General features: G+C 35.9%; 4 protein-coding genes across 13 annotated transcripts; 1 reads left to right on the forward strand and 3 right to left on the reverse strand.

Annotated features, from left to right (window-relative positions):
- The first annotated feature begins 3,223 nt into the window (after positions 1-3,223).
- LOC129322669 (transcription factor bHLH110-like) lies at positions 3,224-6,776 on the forward strand. Of its 5 annotated transcripts, XM_054968993.1 has the most exons (7): positions 3,224-3,571; positions 3,762-4,332; positions 4,575-4,685; positions 4,791-4,856; positions 5,012-5,077; positions 6,264-6,314; positions 6,539-6,776. In XM_054968993.1, the coding sequence occupies exons 1-7, from the start codon at positions 3,471-3,473 to the stop codon at positions 6,647-6,649; spliced, it is 1,077 nt and encodes a 358-aa protein (XP_054824968.1). In that variant the 5' UTR covers positions 3,224-3,470; the 3' UTR covers positions 6,650-6,776. The 5 variants fall into 5 exon arrangements, 2 of the variants coding, with proteins under 2 accessions (XP_054824968.1, XP_054824967.1); XR_008596274.1 differs by lacking the exon at positions 3,224-3,571 and having other exon boundaries at positions 3,582-4,332; positions 5,012-5,168; positions 6,539-6,700; XM_054968992.1 differs by lacking the exon at positions 3,224-3,571 and having other exon boundaries at positions 3,582-4,332.
- Positions 6,777-6,914: 138 nt separating this feature from the next.
- On the reverse strand, positions 6,915-13,349 carry LOC129322667 (phosphatidylinositol/phosphatidylcholine transfer protein SFH12-like). Of its 3 annotated transcripts, XM_054968991.1 has the most exons (16): positions 12,770-13,345; positions 12,280-12,413; positions 12,106-12,146; positions 11,787-12,015; positions 11,415-11,514; positions 10,977-11,243; positions 10,673-10,750; positions 10,482-10,583; positions 10,347-10,396; positions 10,136-10,235; positions 9,948-10,025; positions 9,738-9,794; positions 9,174-9,276; positions 7,960-8,114; positions 7,386-7,460; positions 6,915-7,232 (listed from the first exon to the last, which is right to left on the reverse strand). In XM_054968991.1, the coding sequence occupies exons 4-16, from the start codon at positions 11,972-11,974 to the stop codon at positions 7,221-7,223; spliced, it is 1,365 nt and encodes a 454-aa protein (XP_054824966.1). In that variant the 5' UTR covers positions 11,975-12,015; positions 12,106-12,146; positions 12,280-12,413; positions 12,770-13,345; the 3' UTR covers positions 6,915-7,220. The 3 variants fall into 3 exon arrangements, with proteins under 3 accessions (XP_054824966.1, XP_054824964.1, XP_054824965.1); XM_054968989.1 differs by having other exon boundaries at positions 12,106-12,413; positions 12,770-13,347; XM_054968990.1 differs by lacking the exon at positions 7,386-7,460 and having other exon boundaries at positions 12,106-12,413; positions 12,770-13,349.
- Positions 13,350-14,720: 1,371 nt separating this feature from the next.
- Positions 14,721-17,247, reverse strand: LOC129323214 (AAA-ATPase At5g17730-like). Of its 3 annotated transcripts, none has more exons than XM_054969821.1 (2): positions 16,140-17,233; positions 14,721-15,470 (listed from the first exon to the last, which is right to left on the reverse strand). In XM_054969821.1, exons 1-2 carry the CDS (start codon positions 17,169-17,171, stop codon positions 14,958-14,960), a joined length of 1,545 nt encoding a protein of 514 aa, XP_054825796.1. In that variant the 5' UTR covers positions 17,172-17,233; the 3' UTR covers positions 14,721-14,957. The 3 variants fall into 3 exon arrangements, with proteins under 3 accessions (XP_054825796.1, XP_054825797.1, XP_054825798.1); XM_054969822.1 differs by lacking the exon at positions 14,721-15,470 and adding an exon at positions 15,658-16,030 and having other exon boundaries at positions 16,140-17,247; XM_054969823.1 differs by lacking the exon at positions 14,721-15,470 and adding an exon at positions 15,658-16,025 and having other exon boundaries at positions 16,140-17,246.
- Positions 17,248-20,521: 3,274 nt separating this feature from the next.
- On the reverse strand, positions 20,522-24,173 carry LOC129321570 (AAA-ATPase At3g50940-like). 2 transcript variants are annotated; one of them, XM_054967373.1, is made up of 2 exons: positions 23,054-24,173; positions 20,522-21,340 (listed from the first exon to the last, which is right to left on the reverse strand). In XM_054967373.1, the coding sequence occupies exons 1-2, from the start codon at positions 24,071-24,073 to the stop codon at positions 20,843-20,845; spliced, it is 1,518 nt and encodes a 505-aa protein (XP_054823348.1). In that variant the 5' UTR covers positions 24,074-24,173; the 3' UTR covers positions 20,522-20,842. The 2 variants fall into 2 exon arrangements, with proteins under 2 accessions (XP_054823348.1, XP_054823349.1); XM_054967374.1 differs by having other exon boundaries at positions 20,522-21,337; positions 23,054-24,167.
- Between the last annotated feature and the right edge of the window lie 295 nt (positions 24,174-24,468).

The raw sequence follows: 24,468 nt of genomic DNA on the forward strand, positions 1-24,468 counted from the left end.
TTTAAAAAATAAATTTATTTTTTATTTATAATAATTAAAGATAAAATTAGAATGTCATTATATTTTTAATTAGATAAAAAAATAAATTTATTTTTTATTATAATAATTAAAGATAAAATTAGAATGTAATTGTACTTTTAATTAAATAATTAAATTTTATTAATTTATATGATTTGATTAAAAATATTTTATATATAAAGAGAATGGAGTAATTATATAGATAGCTTCATAGACACATAGCACAAGAAAATTTAGAGATTCCACCCTACGTGCCAAGATTTGCGTGTAGAAACTCCAAATAGTGCCGGACTGTTTGTGAAGCCGATAGTAAAATAACTAATAAAGTACCAGTAATTAGCAAAAGAAAGAATTAATTAATTAATAGACAGATCGTAGGTGAATCATTGAGTGAACAAGGCCCCAATATCAAATTGATTTTGCGCAGCCGTGTGCTGCTTTTGTCTTGTTTTCCCCACTTTGATCCCTGCTGCGCTCGGCCTCTCCTTTTGTTCCCCACCCCCCATTTCTTAATTAATTAAATCCTGTCATAATCTGTGATACCCAATGGGGTAATTGCAATTGCACTTTGAATAGCATAATAAAGGTGATGACAAGTTAATAAAAAACAATCACTCCGCAAATGCGAAGGGAATATTGTCCTTTACATGCCAATGGGCATTGGCTATTTATATTATATTGCCATAAACTTTAGCGCTTTTCCTTTTATTACCGATTCATGTCTATTTTTCATGCTTTCCATGTTTATATTTTATTTTACAGTATATGATGTTATCTCTTTCTACAAAAATTATAATGAATAATTTTTTTCTTAATTATCCAATTAATAATACTCCCTCCGCTTTATAAGGCTTTTTTGGCAAGATTGTGAAAACAAATAAAAATAATTTAATACAATTTATAATCTTAATTATTTCTTAATAAAATATAATTTGTAAAATATCCTTCATCTAGTAAGGAAAGGAGAGAAATAAATATATTTAAAAAATATAATAATGTGAGTTAATTTTAAAAAATAAATTTTATTAATAGATCATTGTTTTTTTTTTTTAATGTCTTACACTGTGAAAGTGAAACATGAAATCAAATGAAACGGAGGGAGTAACAAATGATGATTCGGGGGCGTAAGCTTTTGTAAATTACGGGAACACATAAACGAGTCAAATATGTGCTAACAATAATTGAATACTTATTATTATGGGTAGAGGCCACTTCGACCCAGCTAGTTAATTATATTCTTTAATATAATTATCAGTATTTGATATATATTATTAATTATTAATATTAATTGAATGCATCCAACGTGGATCCCATATTGTGTACCGAATTATTTTATGACAAGGCTCGGCCAACCCACCCTAACTTATGCTGCTTTAATAATTTATCAAAATAATGTTGTAAGTTTTCTTCCACTTCTTAATCATCAAATATCAGCACTACGAGAATCGTCATGTGATATTAGTACATGCTGTTCACTTCCTATGGGACAGCGCGAGAGCAAACTTTTGGCCTCTATAAGACTAATCTCATAAAAATAAAAGAAAATTAATCTTATGCTTTTGATCATCAGTTTCACTTTTATGCCAGGTAATTAACAATGATGTTTTACCGTGGCCATTAAAAAAACACGCAAAGGGCACGAAGACAAAGGTAAAGACGGTGGGAGGCCATCCTAACTTTTTAATTTTCTTTTAATAAAATATAAAAATTATATATTTTTTCAACTCTTTAGATTGGCATATTGTCACAGAAGCCTTAAGATAATAGATATAATTTTTATTTTAATATTCCATTTATACATGTAGTCTTTTCTTTATATATAATGCAACTATTTTATTAGCTTGAAGATATATAATTGTTGTAGGATTTATTTATTTTCAACAAGATAATGTTACACATGTTCTTAAAGCATTAATGTTACTTGATTTTATTTTTATTTTATATTTGATAAAATAAGTTATGAGAATTATTACTAATAAACTTTGTCTATTATAGCAACAAAAATTTCAAGATATATATTGAATGTTACATGCATGCTATTTATCATAAAATTACTTATTCAAATGCTAAGAGGTTATATTTGATCTCATTAACGTGTTGATATATTTATTTACTTAAATTATTAATTGAAAGAATTAAATAGTAAATTCAGCAAGTAAGTAATAGAGTTTTTTAGATCCAGTAAAATTTTAAATTTTAAGGATGCATTTAAATCATTTAATATTTGTAGAGAAGATAAAATTTTCATCAATTTAATGATAGTTTATATGAAAAAGGAATTTGCTAAAAATTTATCGTGAATATGATAATTAATGATTTTTATACCATGAAAAATCAATAAGTGAAATTTAAAAAATGAAGGTACATATATTTATAAAATTGAGTATATATATTGAAATAATTATATTATGTTAGTAATATGCATACATTCATACACATATGTATGTATTTTTATTTAACTTTCTTTTAATTATCATGTCTGTTTTGCCATATCTCCTGATAAAAATTTTCAGCTTCGCCCCTACACGAAGAGGCGAAGGAAGTATAGATCAGTTATTTCTAATTAACTAAAGCAACAGTACAGGACTACAAGTAATGTTTCTAAATTCTATTCATGCATACTTGGTCGGTAATTAAAGTAGTTAGTTAATTCTAGATGAATAGTCAAATGGCTCCTTCTTTTTTTAAATATTATGCCACCAAAAATTAGTTACTCCAAACTTATTACTCTCCCCCCCAAATTATAAGACACTTTTAGATAAAATCTCATATACTAATAAATCTCATTAGGTACATTTAACAACCTTATCTTTCTAAAATAAAAATATAAACTTTTCAAAATGCTCATTATTTAACATATTCAAAAAAAGTGATGAAAATTAATTATAAAAAGAGAAAGAATAATATTAAAATTGAAACATTTAATAAAATTTTAATTTAATTAAATTATTTTATATTTGGGGAGAGAAAATTTTTTTTAAAAGTATTTTATAATTTAAAATTTTGGCACGGAGGGAGTATATTACATACGCATGAAAACGGGCCCACTCAATGAAGAGAAATGAGCGCGGTTTTGTTTTTTCGGGAGTTGCAAATGTCTAGCCGAAGCTGTAAAATGAGCATGTTATTCATGAGCTTTCTTTCCTGACATCCCAATCTTAATTATATATAAAGCCCATTCGACGGTAGAGTGATCTAGAGAAAACTGTGCAATCACAAAGCCCTCCCCACGTGGTCGTCAGGGCGTGTTTCTAGGATTATGTTCAGTTGCTTTTGGGTTTCTCAAAAGAGAGTATTTCTCCAGTAAGAGCAAGCGAGACGTTGCTGGGGTTTATTTCTCAGTTGTTACGGATCTTGTGCAAAGTGAAACATTTCTCAAGCCTGCCAGCTAGCCTTTTCAGTTCAAAATTTTCATTCCATCGTCTCCGCATCTTTGATAGTTCTGAAACTATATGGACTATAGGGATTTCCGCCTTCAGCATCAGCTTCAAGAACACGCTCGCTACAATAAACCTTCCATTGCTTGCGAAGCATGGAACTCGAGCAACTCATGGTAAGTAGAAATCGTGTCATTATCTATTGCACCTTTAACTTGCACAGAAAAAAATCTCTTCTTCCTTTTGCAAGTGCATTATGGTTCGCCAAATAATTTCTCGGTCACTCGTTTTCATTGGCTCATATGTATCTCTCTGTATGTGCGGGCTTTTCTGTTTTCTTTTCTTTTCTTTTCTTTTCTTTTGCAGCAATGGTTATGGCAGTTCGTTTGCCGAAAGCAGGCAAAGCACTGAAATATATTTAAGAGAAAAAGGGCAAGAAGATTATTTCGATCGTCCTCAACGTTCATCCGGCGACGGCGTGCTTAATGTTGTAAGAATAAAAGACGAGGTGTCTAAGAATTATTTACCCAGACTCTGTGAAATGATGATAAGCAGCCTATCTAGTGCTTGTGCGAACAACGATTCACCAGTCTCATCACCAATCAGTAAACATTCTCATGTGACTGCAAAAGAGATTTGGCCTGCAGGGAATTATGATCTGCTGTGTCACCTTCAGAAGAGACCGATTGATGGAGGGGCAGCCCTATCCAATAAGACAACGTCGTACAACACCTTCGGTGCAGCGTCTTCGTCGTCAAGCTCCAATTTATCAGCCCCCGAGATGTCTCCTTCTTCACTGCTGTCATGCTCTCTCGATTCAAGTTCACAAATGTTGCTGGGCGGCAGTTCTCGTGGCCTTGGTCTTTCCTGCGATGCTTTAGGTCTCGACGACGACGTGCAACGGCGAGAAAATAGTCCATCGAACAGCTCAAACAAAGTGAGTGAGTGTGTGTGTGTTTCTTCCTCTTCATTTAAACCTTGTGCCCTAAATTATATTGCCAGAGAAGAGGGTGCTGATGAAACTAACTAGCAGACTTCCTCTCTCGGTTAATCAGTACTAATTCTGACGATATAGCTAATTAAATCATTAATTGTTAATTAACCGGCCTCCTAGCTAGTAGCTTACAATAATTATATATAGATATATATACCTAATTAACGTTTGAAGTAAAATGATAGTTTTCAGCATCAGTGAGCGGGGTTGCAGGGGCGAAAACGTCTCGCAGTTGCTCTCAGCTGAAGGAATACGAAGCAAAAGCCAAGTCGAGACCTTCGTGCCCTCCCCTAAAGGTGGTGGCAATATGTTAATAGTGATTATTCGTATAACTGAAGAATTCAAATGACTGTTGCTTTGAATTCCATTATAGAATGATGAGATGGTGTAAGATTGAGCAGGTGAGAAAGGAAAGGCTAGGAGACAGGATTCAAGCACTTCAGAAGTTAGTGGCACCTTCTGGGAAGGTACGTGCGCCGTCCGTTCGTCGTCTCTGAATGTTTGTGGTTAAAGAAATTACAAGTGGTAACAAATTAATTTTTTCTACCAAGAAAATATAACTTCACTTTTAAGAATCTAATGCCTGTTTGATCATTTTTACATTTGTCTATTTTATTTGCAGACCAATACTGCCTCCGTATTGGATGAAACTGTAGGCTACATCCACTTCCTTCATGGCCAGATACAGGTTTTCAACATCTTCACTTTTTTCCCTCCGCAATAACCAAGATGACAGTGGTATCTGGAAAATAATATCCAATCGCTAAAATTAAAACAAGGTGGTTACACTGTATTTTTATTCTCTAATTTTATATAAAATTTCATTTTAATTTTAATATCATTAATTTTAAATGATTCTTCGTTATACCAAACATTTTTACTGTGAAAAAGAAAACTTAATTATGTAAATATTTGAGAATGTTTTATTAATATCTAAAAATTTAATAAATGAATTTTTTCTTAATAAAACTAACGATATTAGAATTAAATGAGTGAAAACATTATATAATTACAATAAAATATTATATAAAGCTATAAAGAATAAAGTATACTTTAGCCAAATAGAGTAATTAACTTTCATAAATTAGGAATTAGTAACAAACGCGTGTGTGACGAATTGATCAAGAACAAAGTCTTCTTTAATTTTAATATTCAGAAATGTTGCCTAATTTGAAATGGTAGTAATTCATATGTACGCGAGTGTATATATTTAGAGTAAAATATTTATTTTATTTTTTAATTTTACACCGCGTTTCATTTTAATCCCTTAATTTTATAAATTATTTTTTAATTCTTTAATCCTAACGCTATTAATTTTATTCCAACAAATTTTTATATTAAATTTTTAAATATTGACAAAATATTTTTAAATATTAACATATTAAGTTTAATTTTTTATAAAATAATAATGATTGATATAAAAAGTAATTATTTAAAACTAATGATGTTGGGGTTAAAGGATCAAAAAAATATTTTATAAAATTAAAGGATTAAATTGAAACTTTATATAAAATTACATGATTAAAAGTATATTTTAGTCTATATTTTAATCTTTTTTTTCTTATGTCATTTTTTATAACTTAGAAACAAGATTCCAATCGAGGAGTGCCTCAAGTAATTGAAACTAACTCATTAGTTAATCACGGTGTTGCGTGTTAACGTGCCAATAGATCTGAGAGGGGGAAAGTTATCAGTACTTTCTTCGGGGATTTTTTTTTTTTTTTTGGGTTGGGGGGGCGGGAATAACTGGGGTCTTGTGGAGAGTGAGGCAAGCAAAGAATCGTCTAATTTATCGATGGTGTTTGTTTGTTTTTTTTTTTGGCCAATATTTATTGAGCTGTTGAGACTAGTCTAAAGCTATTTCATCGCTGCAGACTCTGAGCATATCTTATATGAAGTCATCGAAGACCAAGCGCCTCCGAACGGTACAGTTTGTAATACGTTGTGTGCATATTTAGCCGCCAAGTATGAAAAGCCTTTATAATCTGAGATAGCTATTATCTTCAAACAAAGAAATAAAATTAAAGGCGGTTTGGTTAGGGCTGAGAAAATCATAGCTAAATGACATTATGGGATGGGATTATCATTATTGATTGAAGTTCGTCATCACGTTGCAAGATGGATCTAAAATTGTTTAGTTTGGCCACAGTTACAGGATTTTAGAGAGGAAAAGAGCAGAGAATCGAAGCCAGACCTCAGAAGCAGAGGCCTCTGCCTTGTTCCCCTTTCCTACGCTTCATATATCCATAACTTGGACTAGTTATTGATTCATTTTCTGTGTGTATATCAATAAGCAGATTTGTTTTCTTCACCACCATTTGCCCTCCTATAAGCAGATTTGTTTTTCTGAACATTTCAAGTTAGTGTATAGATTTGAATTAGACGCACTTTCTCGCCCAAGCTTGAAGTGAGTTGCATTATTCATATCTTATAAATAACGTAACTGATATAAATTGAATGTTATATATGGATATTTTAACATATACAGTTATACACTACTGAAAAAAAGTTACTCGGCAAATGAACATGGGCATTTGGATGTTTATATATGTTTATTTGAAACATCCTAAGATATGATTACCACTGCAGCCGCTGTCTAGCAACAAAATTGACAGGCTTTGCAAGGTTTTTTACGACTAGAAAAGTAAAAGACAATAATATTTGAGGTCAAAATTTTCATTATGTATATAAGTATATATAGAGAGGCATCACTTTCACAGTAGTAGTCCGCTTGATGAAAATTAAACAGACCAGACGGGAAATCTCTACCAAGTACAAATTAATTCCCTTCCCGGTGCACGTCGCATCTATGAAAATTTACCATTTCTCCCTCACCAGGCGAACTGCAGCATTAGAGAACCAAATATTAATATTGCCAACCAAAAAAAAATAAAAAATCCAATGAATATTCAATTCACGAATGACAGTACAGAAAAGTTAAGGCATTGCCGTATTGATAGCTCGTCAAGAAAAAAGTGAAGGTATTGGTAGTGTACCAATTTCTTCTTCTTCTTCTTCTTCTCAACATAAGCCGAAAGCTCCTCTTGTCGTGCAAGGGAACTCTCCAAAGCCTGAGAAAATAGTGCTATCAAACCAGAACCTTTGGTGGGTCCCTGTTTTTGGGGTTTTTTTTTTGGGGGGGGGTTGTGGGGGAGGTTGGCACAGAAGATATGTTTCCATGATTCAGTTATTTCAGTTCTTCTGAATCTACTTTATTCGGACTAACACAAGAGCAGTTTATTGCTGTTTCAATTCCGCTTATCCGTTTGGATTTCAATTTAGCAGGGCCGTAGCAAAATAATGTAGTTGAGGGGCTTGCTTGATCCAAAATGTGAGATCCCAATCTATTTTGTCATCCAAATTTATAATTTTCTTCCTAAATTATACCTATTGATTTCATGACACATTAAAAGGGATTTCATCAAAAGGGGTAGTTTCCAATATAAATTATTAAAGGTATATTTTAGAGAAACCAACACATTTTTTCAGAAATAACTAATTTCCTCAATCTTGGTAAATTAGGACTGGAGGGAGTACATACAACGTTTCATGGAATTCAGCTATACTGACCTTCTTTGTGGCATTAAGTTCTTGCTCCAAAATATCAGCTCGGGATATAGCGGCATTCAGCATTTCCTCCTTCTCGGGCGGCAATGAAGCGGGTTTGTTCATAGTGCTCATTTTCGCTTCCAACTCAGCCATGCGTTTCATCACAGCCATAAACTCTGCAGTTGAGAGGGTAGGGGCAGGCAATTGGTCAGAAGGGACCTGCCTTTTAAACATTGAGCTAGCAGAGTAAACGGAATTGGAGCAGAACTTGGCATCAGTGAGCTTCTTGTGCATGTCACGTTTCGTTCTGACCATGGTGACGGTACCCACAACAGGCCATAAGGCCAGACAAAATCTGGGAATTTACTTTTTCGCAATTCTTGCACGAATCAGCCATGGCGTAAACATCTTCTCCAGCCATAATTTAAAGAAAGGTATAGGCAATTCAAATTACAAATGGCAAGGAAAGAGGAAGATATGAGGATTGCCCACACAAATACTTCGACAAAGACAATGTATACTTCAGAATTTTGGGATCACGAGTGGGATATCCAAAAGATCAGTTAGATAGGTACTGTCTGGGGAACTAACCGAACAGTGGGACAATGGATAGCTCCACAGAAAATCGGGTTAATGTTCATCAAAGGCAGAGAAAATTGGAAGAGGCAAGATAAAAAGTTGACCACATTAACATAGCACGACAAGTTATTTTCCAGCCTAAATATTTTTTCTGACACCTACCTAACAATTTCTCTAAATCCTTAAGTGTTTGATTGCACTCAATAGTTTATACATAAACAATACGCGTATATATATTTACATGTCATATAATTGTGTTAGTGTTATAAAGGCGTTCACTATGAAGAGAATAGGCTATAGAATTATATTTCTCCTTCCTAGAAAGAATGAGGTGACTAGACTAATAAAATGTATCGAACAAACAAATCACTCCCAGCAGGTCAAAAAGATACTGCGTCTTAATTCCTCTTCCCCATGCCAGTCATGTATACTAAAAAATGATGTGGCTTGTCACTGACTGTTTAACTTACAGCAAATTAAATCCAGATAACCTTAAACCCGAGGAAAACAAGCCCAGCTGGGGGGAGGTGTGGATTGCGAAGGGAAGTAAGCATGCATTTACAAGGTTTCTTAAATATTCAATCATTTAAGTCTTAACAAGGCACGTGTGTAATCAAATAGAGTTGAAAAAGAAATGTGTAACTATCCAGATGTACCTCTAGATGCTTCAAATTTAACATTATCTTCTACTTTCTTCCCAGCAGTTTTATCACTCACTGGGATAATGTCCTCTTTCTTGCTGGCTCGCTTAGCGGGGACCTGAGGAGGTTATGCATTTTTTCGGTAAGTTAAAATCTGAGGGGTACCAAAGAAAATAAATACAAGGAGGACAACTAATGACAAAGGAACTCCAAAGACCTACAAACTGCGTAGGTTCGGAGCCAGAAACAACTTCCTGTGTAAACCTAAAAGTTACCAAAACTTACAGTTCAAATCTAAAACCTAATTACTTGAAATATATAACACAGATTTTTATAAACTAAGTATCAATTCAGGGGAAAATACTAAATTGGTTTATTTTTGGTGATTTACAAGGACATCCTCGGATGTCAACAACCAACATGAAAACTTTGTCTGAAGTGTTCAGATTCATGCTTACCCATTAGCACATTATTTAAGCAAGTACCATTTTTTGTAAAATGTTAGAGCTCAACAAAGGACTGAAATAAAATCACGATATTTTTGTATTATAGTAAAATTAAACATGGACAATAGCATACCTCATCACGAGCAGGAGATGGTTGTGGGCGATCAGAGTGGTCCGTGATGGAAGACTTCTGCATATATGTAATAAATAGTTAGAAAGTCAATCAATGATGAAAAGCAGCACAGGTCATAAAGGAAAATTAATATAAGATGGAGACAACCACAGCATTTACAAAAGCAAGACAAAATGAAGGGCAAGTGAATCATCAAAGATTAGTAAAGACCTTAGGAGAAGCTGTCTTCTCTTCCACAGAATGAGACTCACTTTTCCTTGAGCATTTATGATCGCCATTCTGAACCATCTGCAAGTCCATATATAACATATGAAAGCTTGCTAAATCCTATTGGCTGAAACCACATAAAGAGAAGCAAGGAAAAAAAGAGTGAAAACAAAAAAAGCTTAAAAGCCTACTTTCATTATTTCTGGATCTTTCCATGGACCCTTATCAGAATTCATACAGCCTCCTTGATCAGCACATGTACAAGTACCTCCTAAGAACTCTGGTAACTCACTGGCAACCAAGTTTTGGAGTAAAATTTAGACACAATGAAAGTAGGCATCAAATACTCGTGAAAAAAGGAAAAAAAATTACTACTAAAAAATAACCTGTTCATGAGCTCACCTGGCATCAATTAGTTCAAGCAATTTGCCCTGGAACTTGTTGCCCAGAACCTGATTAATTAAAGGTTTCAAATGATTAAATTTAGTTTAGTTGCCTGAAATACCTATCAGGTTTTGGACAAAAGTGTATGCTCACATTGATTTTTGCTGTGGTCTTAGGATCAAGGAAGGACTTCACAGTGTTCCACAACATTCTGAATCCAGAACCTGCATTGATGATGAACATGCGATTCAAGGTCTGCAGTGAAGCAACCAATTTAATGACAATATGACATGTTCAGAATAACATTGTTTGGTAAATATAGATAAAAAAGAGGGAAAGCTTACCTCTGGATAATTGTCGCCGTCAACCTTTTGAAGGCAAGTAACAAGTTCCCTGGCTGCCTTACTAAAGTTTTTAAGCCCCTGCATTTTAATACATGACTATAAGTCTGATTTTCCCTCCCTATTTTCCAAAGCGCTCTTTCTCATGGAAACGAGAATTCATTTTGTCACTCAAATAATATCTTTAGCACGCTGCCAAAAAGGTGAACTAAATAAACATTGGCATTTTATCATATACTGTTGATTTACAATCAATTGTATGAATGCTTAAAATTGCATCAATGATGACATAATTTCTCATTCATACCACTCCTTGCACATCTAAAATGGTAGTGCTTTGATCAATGTGCTTCTTTGCAGCAATCGAACAAGCCGGGAACTTTATATCAAATGTCTTTTCAAACTCCTGTACATGGTATTTGATGTAGCGATCCATGGTTGTAACTTGCATCAGCTTAGTGGCATCTACCAGGCCCAATCTCTCAATGTACACAGGTCTTCCATCTTTATCTATTCCATGATGTCCCTGAGGATAATATTTCAAGACTTCACTGTGTTCTTTGAAATCAAAATCCTGGCATAAAGGATTCCCACAAAATTAAATTAAAATTCAGTAAGAAGTGCGTGGTAAAAATATTCCGCACGCAATAAGGGTGCTAAGAAAGCAAGGGTGTTAATGATGTGCGACTATTTAAAATATTAATAATTCCCATTAAGCCTCAGAAAATGTTGGTGCAACAAATACCTGCAGGATTGTGTCAGCACCAAACTCCTTCCTCCAATTGAGCATGTCGGACCACATTTGCTTTGATTTATCAGTTTCAAATTTCCTGGCCTTCAGGAATCTGTACAGAAAAATACAAGCATATAACTAAATTAAGTACGCACACTCCCGAGAGTCCGGGCAGAGTGTGGAAGCTATTTTGCGGCAATTAAATGGCACATGTGAAAATTTTTTTAACTCTTACGAGATATATTCTAGCTAACACCATTTACTTACAAGAAAAGTTTTAGGAAGGAAGAAAAATCCAGTTCTTATTAATATTAGTGCAAAGGAACTGCTATTAACAAAATTGGAAACATGTACGAAAAATTAAGGTCAGAGCAAGAGAGTAACCTGAGCATCATGTGATAATCATCGTGCTTCGCAGGGAGTAGTTCATCCAACACAAGAGCTTGACGAAAATTTTCAACAGCCTTCAGCTCCTCAGCATCATGGACATCTTCTATTTCCACAGACATGACCTTGCTACTTCGCTTGCCCTTTCTTGTCAAAGAATTCCTGAGCATGTTCGAGGCGCTCATGGCTTTCTTCTCGAAAGACCTAGAATCAGAATTTTCAAGAGCTGCAAGCATAATAATACGATTATTATCTACCATCAGAGATCGATTAGTTCTTTAAATGATTGAATGATTGCGGAGTGCTGGCAACAAACCTGGGGGGAAAATTATATGTGAATGCAATGAGCAGCACTTTCTGCAATGCAGGATGAAAAAACAATTCCCGAATGATTGAGTTTCTAAAGAGCGGGTACATTCTGCTCTTGTCATAAAATTGTACATTTCTACTAGCTAAGCAGGGGTACCAGATGCCTCCTCGATTACTTTACCTGATTTGGGAGACAGAGGTCCAGACATTACGTCGCGTAAATAGATAGCTTCAGCTCTGCTGGCTTTACAGTAGGGCAGAAGAACAAGCACTCATATCATGCAAGGAGGAAAACAAAGGGCCTCACATCCTCCACTGCAATCCCACCAATAGTCGATCAACACACAATATTCTAAGAACTTCCAAGAACACATCATAAACACATGGTTTCAGGAGCCAACAACTAAAAAATCGACGTAATTAAAAAAATAATAATGTATACATGTATTAGCACCAAAAATTTACAGAACTCCTATGAATAAAAAAAAAAACAGAGCTCTTTAAAATCACTCTCAAGGTCCCCTGATAAATCCAATTGATGCCCAATGAGGTATATAATCAGAAACAGAAATTTGAAAGTAAAAAAAAAGGGAAGAAAGAAGTGGCACATATACGTCATTGGGTTGATTTAACAAACTAAATGGGAAGCAGGGGAGAAATGAAGAATTTACCTCTTGCAAAAGAAGAAAAGCGGAGAGAGAGAGAGAGGGGTACTTATATTTGTGAAATGAGAAAATGGCGGAGAGAGAGGAAGGCTCCCAGGAGGGGCAATAAGAGAAAAGAGAGTGAATGAGGAGGGATGCAAAATATAAGAGAGGGGGAGAGAGGGAGAAGGGAAAGGAGTTTCCGTTTAAAAAACAAATTAAAATGTTGACGAAGCCTCAGCATCACTCCGCATTGTGGAATTTGCTAATTCGAGAATAACAGAGAGAGAAGGACGGAGAAGTTGGCAGTGGCCTTGCCGAGACGTGTGGCTACTTCGTTTGCAGCTTTGCTCTACCCAGTTTCCCTGCACTGCGTGTCCGTCTGCGTTACTCAAGCCACGTGGAACTTTTTTCAACTAAGCTCCTCCCTCGTTGATTCGGACGTTTGTTCCGTCTACCTGCCTATACGCCAATCCCATGCACATCTCAACCCTGTCAATAATATAATGTTTCTATGCACTTTCTTTTCTTTTCTTTTTTTTCTTTTTTGCCAACATGCACTTCTAGTGATGATTTGAGGCATGCGGTTCGATAAACTATAAACCTTTGAAACAATTATATTAAAATCTCATATAAAACAAATTAATTATTATAAAATTTATTAACAATTAAATTATACTGTACTAACAACACAATCAAATTATATTGATAATTAATTATATTATCAATACAGTTTAATTCAGTTATTAATAAACTTTACAGTAATTAATTTTTTTATGTGGAACTTAATTATAATTCTCCCTAAACCTTTTAAGATATTCTACTTATAATTATGATTTAGTCTGTGTAATCACATGAGGCCATCGGAGCGTGGATCAAACTGCGAAATAAGCGATTCAACCGTTAGAGAATGGGCAACTTCGGCCCTTTGATAAATTACACGTGGGCTTTAGGCCATAAGCCGACTCAAAATATCGTAAGACTGTTGGGAGAAACAGAAGTAAGAACCACAGTCATGAGGTCAATGCCACTGGCATCCAAATTAAACCAATATACCCCCTCCCATTCATAATATAATCAGTTCTTTTAGCAAAAAACTGCATACTAATAAAAATTTTATTTTTACGGAAATATATACTTTTTTTACCTTTAGTTTCAATTAACAAAGTATTTTAGGATGAGTGAAAGGTAACTTTATACAAAAATTAGGGGTGCAAGGAATAAAATGAGAAAAATAATTTTTACACGTATTAAGACAATTTTGAACCAAGATTAATTAAAAAAATTCTTATGTTTTAAATAGGAGAGAGTACACCTTTTCCATCAATTTACAAACACTTTTTTTCCTTTTCATTTACTAGTCACTACATCATTCACAGAAGGGGAGCTTTGTTATCTAAATTTAATTCTCACTGAAGGAAAACAGAACAGAGGGTGACAAAATCCTGGTTCTTCCTCCTTATAGATGAGTTCCAGGCCACGACTTTTCTTTTTTTTGGGAGTGGGGTTTCTTTCCTTGTCGGTTGATATTCTTGCAGAACGACTTTGGGATTCTGATTGTATTATTAATGTTATTTTATATTAGTTCATAGCTTTGGTAGTTGGACCTCTTTTATACACAGCAAACCTTTCATTCTCCTCTTGCTTTGCTTCAATATACTCATCCGTTTGAGGAAACATGCAGGTAGAGACGCAGATGGATGAGATGAGATTATCAAATTGCAAAAGAAAGGAACTTCCCTTGGAATTAAGCGGGACGGCTCATGGAATAGGCGAGAACTTGATGATGGTGCGCACATGATCCCTGATGCTTGCAGGATCTTGCTGCAGAATGACTGTGATTAGTTAATTTACTCTGTTGGGTTTATTTTCTATCTTTGTCCGTGACGTAACTTTCTTCAAGCATTAAGCTTGCCTTCTTGAAATTAAAAAAAAAAAAAAAGAAAGCAGGGTGTGCGTGTCTGTTTGGACGACCACATAAGGAAGCGAGGATCTGACGCGTTCTATTACTCTAAATAGCCAATTCTTGACACTTTCTTTTGCTGTGACTCGTGCGTTGTGACCATAGCATATAAACCTGAAACACGAATGTGAAAGAAAAGAAGGCCGCACAGCAAAGCATCCAGCGAAAAGCCGACACCTACATGCTACATCACCAATTTTTATTATTGGAAAACACTGGTCCATGATTATTGCTTTCCATCTACCTAAATGTTTACAAGCTAGTTCCTCTTCTTGTCCTTCTCGGTGTACTCCCACCATTCCTCTTGCCCAGGCCCACGGTTTTGCCCTGCTTGCAATTAACTCTTCTCTTCTTGGTTTCCCGTATCAATGATTTCTCTGGGACATCATTCTCACACACATCGCCTTCCATTTTCTTGCGCTTAAGCAACTTCACTAACCCTTCAAGCGCGTCTTTAGAGTCTTCACTCTTCATCAGCTCCTCTGCTACTTGAGCAGGGGTTATGTGGGTGTCCTCTATGAGCCCTTCTATTTCTGCAAACAGATGCTGGTGCTGGTCACTGGAAATTCCCAGGTAATTTGAGGCCAACAGCTTGAAGCCATGGTAGCAGCAGTAGGACATGTGAATGTGCATGTCCATTCTACCCGGACGCAGCAGAGCTGGGTCTAGTCTTTCCTTGTGGTTGGTGGTGAATATAATGATCCTCTCATCTCCACAACTTGACCAAAGCCCGTCTATAAAGTTCAGTAACCCAGACAACGTCAACTGCACACACACACACACAGACAGGCTGCGTTGTCAGCATTTAGATTCTAAAGCAGTGATAGTGGCGTTATATTTTTGGGAGTGAAGGGTTTTAGTATTTTATGGGAAAGCATGGTCACATTCGTTGCTTTACACAAAGGACGGTCCTTTTTGTGGCGTCCACCATCCAACAAAACAACAGCGACCCTCGAACCAAACGCCTATTCATTCTCTCACCAATGATAGCCAAAGGATGTCTATTGCACGGTGATGCTATATATGGTTATCTCTTTTCATAAAAATTCAATCAATGGGGGCATGCAACTAATTAATTAATAAATTCCACCGAAAACCAAAACTCTCTCGCCCCCATTATGCCTCGTACGGGAATTCACCGTGCCCCCCCACGCACCACCCTTTGATGCTTCCACTTGCCCGAGGAAGAGGAAAAAAGGTTTGATAGCAAAGGAGCGCAAGCTTTCAAAATCAGAATTCAGAACCCATCACGTGCCTGGGTTTTGTTGGATTTCGGGGAACGAAGAAGAACCACCCGTTTCAGGCCAAGAATTCTTTACCCTGGACTACAATAATTCAGTGAACTCTAATATAAGCGAGTTGTGTAAGTGTGTAATTAAATTTCAGTTCAGTTTTCTTTGATAATTCGGTAGTAAGTAGTAATTAACAACCAACCTGTGCTTCGCCGGTGTGCTTACGTCCTTCTCCGTGGCGGCGCTCTGGCAGATCCACGCTACAATCAATGTCTTCGATCACTAGAATGGACCTATTAGCAGTGGCCAGAAGCAGCTTTCTGAGGTCCGAATCTCTCGCGATGTTTTCAAGCTGAAGGTCATAGATATCAAACTTCAAGTAATTAGCCATGGCAGCGATCAAGCTCGATTTCCCGGTACCCGGAGGTCCATACAGCAAGTAGCCGCGTTTCCACGCCCTCCCGACTCTCTTGTAAAACTCCTTCCTCTTCACGAACCTATTCAGATCCTCTATCACAGCATTCTTCAGCTCCGGCTCCATAGCCAGGGTCTCGAAGGTGGAGGGGTGTTCGAGGTTGACAGAATCCCACTTGACCCCCGGATAACAGTAGGAGGTGTTTAAAGTATGCATCTTCAATATCCTTTCGTTGTCTCGCATCGTCTTGGCTGTCTCGAGGATGAAGGGAAGATAAGATTTCAACACCGTGTCCTTGTGCTTCTTGTGGAAACTCAACTCGAAGTATCGCCTTTCCGTTCTAGAAGCGATGTCTAAATCATGGCGGTTGTTGTTGTTAGACTCTGCGCAGACGAATCTCCATTTGAGCTCAATCCCATTGTGCGAATCCACCAGCTTCTCACCCTTCTCCAGGCGAATCTTCAAGTTCTTTTCTTTGGGACTCTTGCTGATCTTGAGCCTCTCGTTATTGGCACTAACTATGGTGGATAAGTAAACTTCTGCAGCTTCGTAGACTTGGTTGCGAGTAATTCCGGTGGATTCTTCGATGACGAGAGTGAGAGCGGTGGAGGAAGACTTGATGAAATAGCGAAAAGCGGAAAGGAGGTAACCTCGAAGGGGATGAGGTATGAGGTCGTTGGCCAGGGAACGGAACAGCATGACGGAGGCAGTCATGGAGGCATAGGCCGAGAAAATTGAGGACGGAGAAGGCATGTCTCTGGCGGAAAACATGATGAACAGAGGGAGGGAGAGGGGGAGAATCCTAATTCTAAGTTTCATTCACTCGCATACCAAAAACAATAACATGAGGTGTTATATTTATGCTCCTGCATGTGTGAGTGGGATCCTCCCAGTGATCCCATGCGCTAGGGTGCGCACTTTTTTTCCGCTAATGCGTTAAAACTGGACGTAATGCGCGGATCTAATATCTCCCACTTTTTCTATTTATCATTTTATCTAGTAGTTTAAAAAATAAAATTTATTTCTTCGGCATGATTTAAACCCTTTAAGTATTATTACTTATTCACATCTTACTCTCTTTTGAGCTAATCTCAACTGAAGTAAAAAGATTAGTTTTAAATCTAAATTTATTTATTTATAATTATAAAAATGATTTATTATTTAATAAATTTTCATGATTTTGCTATGCCAGATATATATCTTCGTATTTTCATCAACATTATTTTTAAAAACTACTCAAAATAATTTGGTTATTTTTGAAAGTCAAAAGAACAAGCATTCTCAAGTTTTTTTAATTAAAAGAAGTAATTTTCTCTTTAAAAATTTAATTATTTTGGGTGAGAAAATTCGTTTACATTGAATTTGAAACAAAATTCAGGTACACTTGAAAGAACGTTAAAACTTTCAGGCTGTCTTATGTTTTTAATAAAATATTAGATTCGATTAGTTTGGTTGGTAAAAAACTTCACACTAGATAGAACATAATACCGATGACACGTTTGAAATAAATAAATAAATATAAGAGCCACGTTAATTATTATGCTGACTTGCTATAAGTTTTATTTATCTATCATGGATTGGGGATGGACGCTGGCATGGTTATGAAACACCAAGAGAACAAGGCTCCTTTTTTGCTACAAATGGTAACATGTGGCGTGCAAGTGACCGCACAAGTGGAGAATAACCGGTGTCCTCGAGTGAGAACAGTGCATTCGATCATGGCTTCGTTTACTGTACGTAGGATAAGCGTTACAGAACCCACGAACACGACGCACGATTCAGTTTCCCAATGTTCGAGCAACACGTGCATATGAAATTTAAGCTAGTGGATGTTGAGCCCGTCATTTGATGAGTAATCTTGACCGTTTAAATTAGATGAGCAACATCACTTGATGAGCAATGTAGATGGTTCAAATTTTAAGATTTTATTTTTATATTTATTATAAAAGTTATAAAAATTTAATAAATCTATCTTATCATAATCTGGATAATATTTAATATGTATAGCTTAATTTAATATTAATTTTTTTATAATTTTTATAAATTAATTATTCAAATGTATTCTAAATAGTGTAAATTTAAAATTTTTAAATTACAAATTTTTTTATTTTTTTAAAAATGTCAGTTTAAATATTATCTTTATATTTACTTTTTAATGTTATATTCACTAAAATAAGAATTATAAAATTCTAAAAAAATTTATTATTAAATTCAAACAATTCAAAATACATCTAAATAGATAATTTATAAAATTATAAAAAAATTAATATTAAATTGAACCATCTAAATTAAATTTATATTGTTCAGATTAATAATATGATAAATTTACTGAATTTTTTTCATTTTTTAATAATAAATATAAAAAATAAAATTTTAAAATATAGAAATCAAGACGGTTCAATTGCTTATTATGTGATCTGCACCATGATGGGCACCAAAACCGGATTGGACATCCAACTGGGACAAAACAACAGCCACACTGATCCTGACACCAGTCTATTATTGAGGCATAAACTTCTCACTCTGACTCGATTTCTTCCTATCTTTAAAGCTCCTCCTCCCTGGTGAATGAAAATCCAATCCAGTTGTGTGCTAATGGAGGTGCGATGGTCAATTCATTCTCAAAAGCCGAGCGTTGGAAAGTCTCCACTAATCACATGTGTAATTCTATGCTTCGGGGGCACGGAAATAAATGACTAATCAACAACACTTGCCTGTTCAACTTGTTTCTTTCTTTTGAATTTTCGGGGAAGCCTCAGACTTTTTATGGACTAAACTAGTTGCATTTGTCACTTCCGAAATTTGAAGGAAGCTTCCCCCTTCCTATTGCGGTCACTTCAGTTCATTCTGCATTGTTGTTTTGACGGGGATTGATTTTCTAGCCGCAAGATTTGGCTGTAAATTTTGGAACTTTAGCTTCCGCGATGACTATGCATCTGAACTCTTACGTTCAGTTTCACATAAAAAGCAGAAAAATGCAAGCAACGGTTTTGTTTTGTTTTGGTTACTTGAGGAGAAAACACTGATGGAACAATGAACGCCCGGATTATTTGAAAGAAAAGTGAGACGACGAATCCACAAAGTAGTTAGTTTCCGTGAAAGCACATGTGTTTTCAATAGGATTGATATTTTCACCTTCTTGTTTCGATTCATTGATTCGGGCTCAGAACAGAACAAAGTTTTTCTGATGCGCTGTGCAGAACTTCCTGATGTGCCTCAGAATATTCCGTGATCCCACATAACTTTACTAAGCCAAACCCGAGCCCTGACAGTATTTTCTGCACGGCACGCCCTCAAAAAAAGATTGCTTGATTAATAATTAGAAATCAGAGAAATAAAACTCAAGTTCCTTTTTTCAAAGAGATGGAAGGAATCTCCGGGGAGAACTCAAGCGCTTAACAAAAGTTCTCAGAAAGCCTCCAGCCTGTAATGGAATATATCATAGAGCGTTACCGTCTTACCGACACTATGGTGGCACCGGAGAATCCAAACCTCCTGCTTCATCATATGACACTGAATGAGAAGTCGACATCAATATCTAGCAAACTTTTTTTAAGAAAATTTTGGGAACGAAAGCACTTGTCATTAGTTGACACCTCCAGCCCACTTTTCTAGTTTTCTTTATCATAAGAAAGGAGAGAAACGAATAATATCGCGCATGACTTTTACGGGTAGGCTTTAGCTTTGCCCGAATAAATTAGTCGGTCGACGCCGGGTGCATTAAGCCATGGACAAACACAGACTAAAATAATATTTTTCTGACTCGCATGATTTTACTTGCGCTGTCAAATGGCCCACGACAACGTGGAGTAGCTTTCGCGTCCCGAATTATTAAAGACCCGAGGAAAGTTGGTGGCCTATTTTACCCGATTGTCTAGCCGTAGAAATAAGAATGATTCCATTGTCAATTCGTCCTCGTGTCAATTCCGCACAAGTGCCACATGAATAGGGAGGCAAAAGAAACTCGGGGATTATTTCACGTCTTGTGTCTTCTTGCTACCAACATGAACGCTGCTTGGTTAGGGATGTATAGACTACGCTATCAAGAGATTAAAATTATTTAACGTCCTTGTTAAGTGTACCGTTTGAATTCTTAATTGGAGGCCACAGAGGACGAATCGCTTTTGGGTTTCCCTTGCATTTTGACAGTGAGTTGGAACGCAGAAATCTATGCTCGCAAGAAAACCCAGAATTTACCATCCACCCTAATAAATCAGCACAAAATGATCGCGCTGATAGAGGGAAAAAAGTAGAAGCACGAGGATCTTGAACTTTGACCGAATTTTGCTTGTACTCTGACACGATATACAAGAAACTCGCCTGCTTTGATACAAGGGAAAATCAAGTTTGATATACAGCAGAATTCGAAAAAAAGGTCCTCTTTCCCTATGCCATCAATTAATCTGGCTTCGATCGGTTTGTTAAACAACACTCCGTCCCCTCCCTCCATTAAAGAGAAATCCAGGACCTACTCAATAAAAAATACAAGCTCATAGTTCAATGGTTTGCTGAACTGCTACATCCCTTTCTCTTTTGTCCTTATCCACTAGTTTGTCGTGATCATCAGCTGGTTGCTTTTCTTTATCATTCGACAGAAGTTCTTCTTCCTTCTTTTTAGCCTCAAGCTCTTCATTCTCCATCTTTTTCTGCGCAAGAAAGTGCAGAAGGTCTTGAAGAAGAGAGTGATGATCGCTGCTCTTCAAGAGTTGCTCAGCCACTTCAGCAGGAGTGACGTGGGTGGCAAGAATGGCTTCTTCGACTTGAGAGAAAAGAGAGTGGTGCTTAAGTCCAAGGTAATTAGAAGCAAGCTGCCTAAACACAGAGGGAGTGCAGTAGGACATGTGGATGTGAACGTCCATACGACCGGGACGCAGCAATGCAGGGTCAAGCTTCTCTTTGTGGTTGGTTGTGAACACTATAATCCTCTCGTCCCCACAGCTTGACCACAGCCCGTCAATGAAGTTCAATAGCCCCGACAGTGTCACCTGCTACATCCAAAAGACACAAGAACAAGTCAAGAAGCGTGTCATTACAGTATAATTAGTTAAACCCAGCGAATCTTGGCCTAGAGTGTTCAGAATATTTTCAAGAAGTAAAAACGGCAAATTGACGATTCTGCTACCAAAAAAAATAAAAAAATTATCCACCCAAATACTGCACTTTTAAAAATATATCTCTACATACTATAAATTTAAAATTTAGTTCATATCAAATTAAATTTTAATTTTTTTTTTAATCTTGCAATACAGAACTCGGTCCATGCTAAACCGAGTTTTATACTTATATATATAAAAAATAAAAGATAAAATGTAGATGTAGGCTACTTTGCACCTTACTTTTCTTATCTTTGCACGTTTTTCAGTGATAAGCATTAACATGTAGTTGTTTGCTTTCGGTGTACGGTTTTTCTTTCTTTTTTTTTTTTCTGGCAAAAGAGGACCCAACAATGTATATGTATGTATGTATATATGTATAATATAAATAATATTTTATGTATCAAAAAATAATATATTATTTTTTTAATTATAATTATAATAATTATATACTTCAAAAATTATAAAAATTATAAAATAACTACATAATCAATAACAACATAAAATTACATAAATTTAAATCATAATAAATAATTTTAGGGTTAGATTGTTAAAGATTATTTCTCCCTTCATTGTTTTTCTAGCAACGTCCTATACAATGAGGCAATATCATATGTAAATACTTTATCTGTTAAAAAATACAAGATATTTTTAATTTTTTAAAGTATAATCATTATTTCTTACCAAAAGTACCATTATTGAATAAATCACTTTATATTTATTTTAGGAATAAACACCTTATTAAATAAAAATAAATATAAAAAAATGTTAATTTAAAGACGAGTAATTATGTTATTAGGAAGTGAGATTCGATTGAAAAAAAATTAGACTCTTAAAATACACATATAGTGATTTATTCAATGAGGATACTTTTGGTAAGAAATAATGATTATACTTCAAAAGATTAAAAATACCTTCTATTTTTAAACAAATAAAGTGTTTAAAAATGATATTGCTTCACTGTATAGGACGTTGCTAGAAAAACAGTGAAGGAAAAAATAATCTTTAACAATCTAACTTTAAAATTATTTATTATGATTTAAATTTATATAATTTTATGTTGTTACTAATTATTTAGTTATTATATTATATATACACATATATATTTAATTACATTGTTGGGTCCTCTTTACCCCAAAAAAAGAAAAAAAGAAAAAACATATGTTGAAAGTAAAAGAGACAACCATATATTAATGTTTATCATTAGAGAACGTGCAGAAATAAGGGAAGTGAGGTACGAAGTAGCCTAAACTTACATTTTGCTTTTTTGTTTATATACATATAAATACAAAACTTAATTTAGTATAGACCGAGTTCTGTATTGCAATATTAAAAAAATTTAAAATTTGGTTTGATATAAATCGAGTTTTAAATTTATAGTATATAAAAAAATATTTTTAAAAGTGTAGTATTTGGATATATATATATATATATATATATATATTTTTTTTTTTTTTTGCAGCATTAGCGTCAATTTCCTAGTAAAAACAGAGACTCTCCGGGGAACTCAATAACAAATCTCAAAGCGCAAGTTCGGATTTCCTACATATTGGCCCTAAACCTCGTCATAAACCAAATGGAAAAGACAAGGGTAGATTATTAAATAACCTGTGGTTGTGAGGATCCAGATCCTGAAGCGGCCGTTGATTCTGCCATGCGATTCTGGAGCTCAATGGTGCAGTCAATGTCTTCCACAACTAGAATGGACCGATTTGCCATAGCAATCAGTAACCGTCGGAGCTCCGAGTTGCATCTTAGTTCCGTCAGCTCCAAGTCGTATATGTCAAAATGCAAGTAATTGGCCATTGCAGCGATCAAGCTCGATTTCCCAGTTCCAGGTGGCCCATACAGCAAATACCCTCTCTTCCACGCCTTCCCTACCTTCCTGTAATATTCTTTCCTCCTCACAAACCTCTCCAGATCCTCCAGCACGAATTTATTGATTTCCGGGTCCAATGCCACCGTCTCAAACGTTGCCGGATGGTCCAGGTTCGTTGGGATCCACGCGTCGTTCAGATTCCCGTACATACCCTCGTAGTCCACCGTAAAGATCCTCAGGGCCCTCGCTTCTTGCTTCATTAATTGCGCTTCTTGCATAATAAAGGGAAGGTACGACGTTAACACCAACTCCTTGTGCTTCTTGTGGAAACTCAATTCCAAAGATCGGACTTCAGACCGCAGCGTCGAATTCAAGTCTCTCGGATTGCGAAAAGACTCAACCTCCCTGCATATAAAGACCCATTTGAATTTGACGCCATCGAACACGTCTTCGATGACCTCGTCGCGTTCCACGGTGATCGCGAAGCCCTTCTCAACATCAGGCTTGCTAACTTTGAGTCTACGCGTGGAGGGGGAGATTTTTTTGCCCAAGTAAGTGTGTGCCGCGTCGTAGATTCGGTTGCTCACGAGACCATCGAACTCGTCGATGACGATGGTAAGTTGAGAAGAGAATCGATGAAAGATTCCACGGATACCGCCGAAGAAATAGTCCTGAATTTCAGCGGGCAAGAAGTCCCGCGCCACTGATCGGACAAGCATTGCGGTGGCCACGACGGAGGCGGCCGTTGAAAAGAACGTCTTGGCGGTGGCAAGGTTGGTTTCAGCGGAAGAGGAAGAGAAGAAGGCCATTTCTGGGATAATGAAGCGAGCAGGGAAGAAAATCGTGGAATGGATTTGGATGCACGGGAGGCGTTGTGCTTCTTTAAAAAGGGAGAGAATGAGGAAGAATATTCAAACGAAAGGGACAAGAACTCGTTAAAAAAAAAAAAATTCAAGGAACTGGAAGCAATGACCAATTTTTTTTTTTTTTTTTAACTAAAGGAAGCAATGACCAATTAGTTTGGTTGAGTTGAACGTCGACGAAGTATGCTGTTTTAGAAAATGGGAACGGAATAGGAGTGTCACTCCACAGTCCACACCCGAGAACCAACCCGGGAATTTCCTGAACCATTGACCTCGTTGACCTGACCGGACGCGGTTGAGTAGATAGCCTCGCAATCACAAAAGTACCCTCCTTGGTCACT

Source organism: Prosopis cineraria, unplaced genomic scaffold (genome assembly GCF_029017545.1).
Source record: "Prosopis cineraria cultivar Desert tree isolate PC_DT_omini unplaced genomic scaffold, ASM2901754v1 PC10, whole genome shotgun sequence".
NCBI classification, from domain to species: Eukaryota; Viridiplantae; Streptophyta; class Magnoliopsida; order Fabales; family Fabaceae; genus Prosopis; species Prosopis cineraria.

Bases quoted from the DNA above. Each gene is read 5' to 3' on its own strand.
- LOC129321570 (XM_054967373.1), bottom strand. From the start codon at position 24,073: ATGGCCTTCTTCTCTTCCTCTTCCGCTGAAACCAACCTTGCCACCGCC. The intron at 21,341-23,053 runs GTTATTTAATAA...TTTTGGATGTAG, and splicing joins CTGGATCCTCACAACCACAG to CAGGTGACACTGTCGGGGCT.
- LOC129323214 (XM_054969821.1), bottom strand. From the start codon at position 17,171: ATGAAACTTAGAATTAGGATTCTCCCCCTCTCCCTCCCTCTGTTCATC. The intron at 15,471-16,139 runs GTTGGTTGTTAA...GTGTGTGTGCAG, and splicing joins AGCACACCGGCGAAGCACAG to TTGACGTTGTCTGGGTTACT.
- LOC129322669 (XM_054968992.1), top strand. From the start codon at position 3,652: ATGGTTCGCCAAATAATTTCTCGGTCACTCGTTTTCATTGGCTCATAT. The intron at 4,686-4,790 runs GTGGTGGCAATA...AAGATTGAGCAG, and splicing joins CTTCGTGCCCTCCCCTAAAG to GTGAGAAAGGAAAGGCTAGG. The intron at 4,857-5,011 runs GTACGTGCGCCG...TTTTATTTGCAG, and splicing joins TAGTGGCACCTTCTGGGAAG to ACCAATACTGCCTCCGTATT.
- LOC129322667 (XM_054968989.1), bottom strand. From the start codon at position 12,232: ATGTACAATTTTATGACAAGAGCAGAATGTACCCGCTCTTTAGAAACT. The intron at 9,795-9,947 runs GTCTTTACTAAT...ACATATATGCAG, and splicing joins AGAAGACAGCTTCTCCTAAG to AAGTCTTCCATCACGGACCA. The intron at 9,277-9,737 runs GTATGCTATTGT...TAACCTCCTCAG, and splicing joins CATCTCCTGCTCGTGATGAG to GTCCCCGCTAAGCGAGCCAG.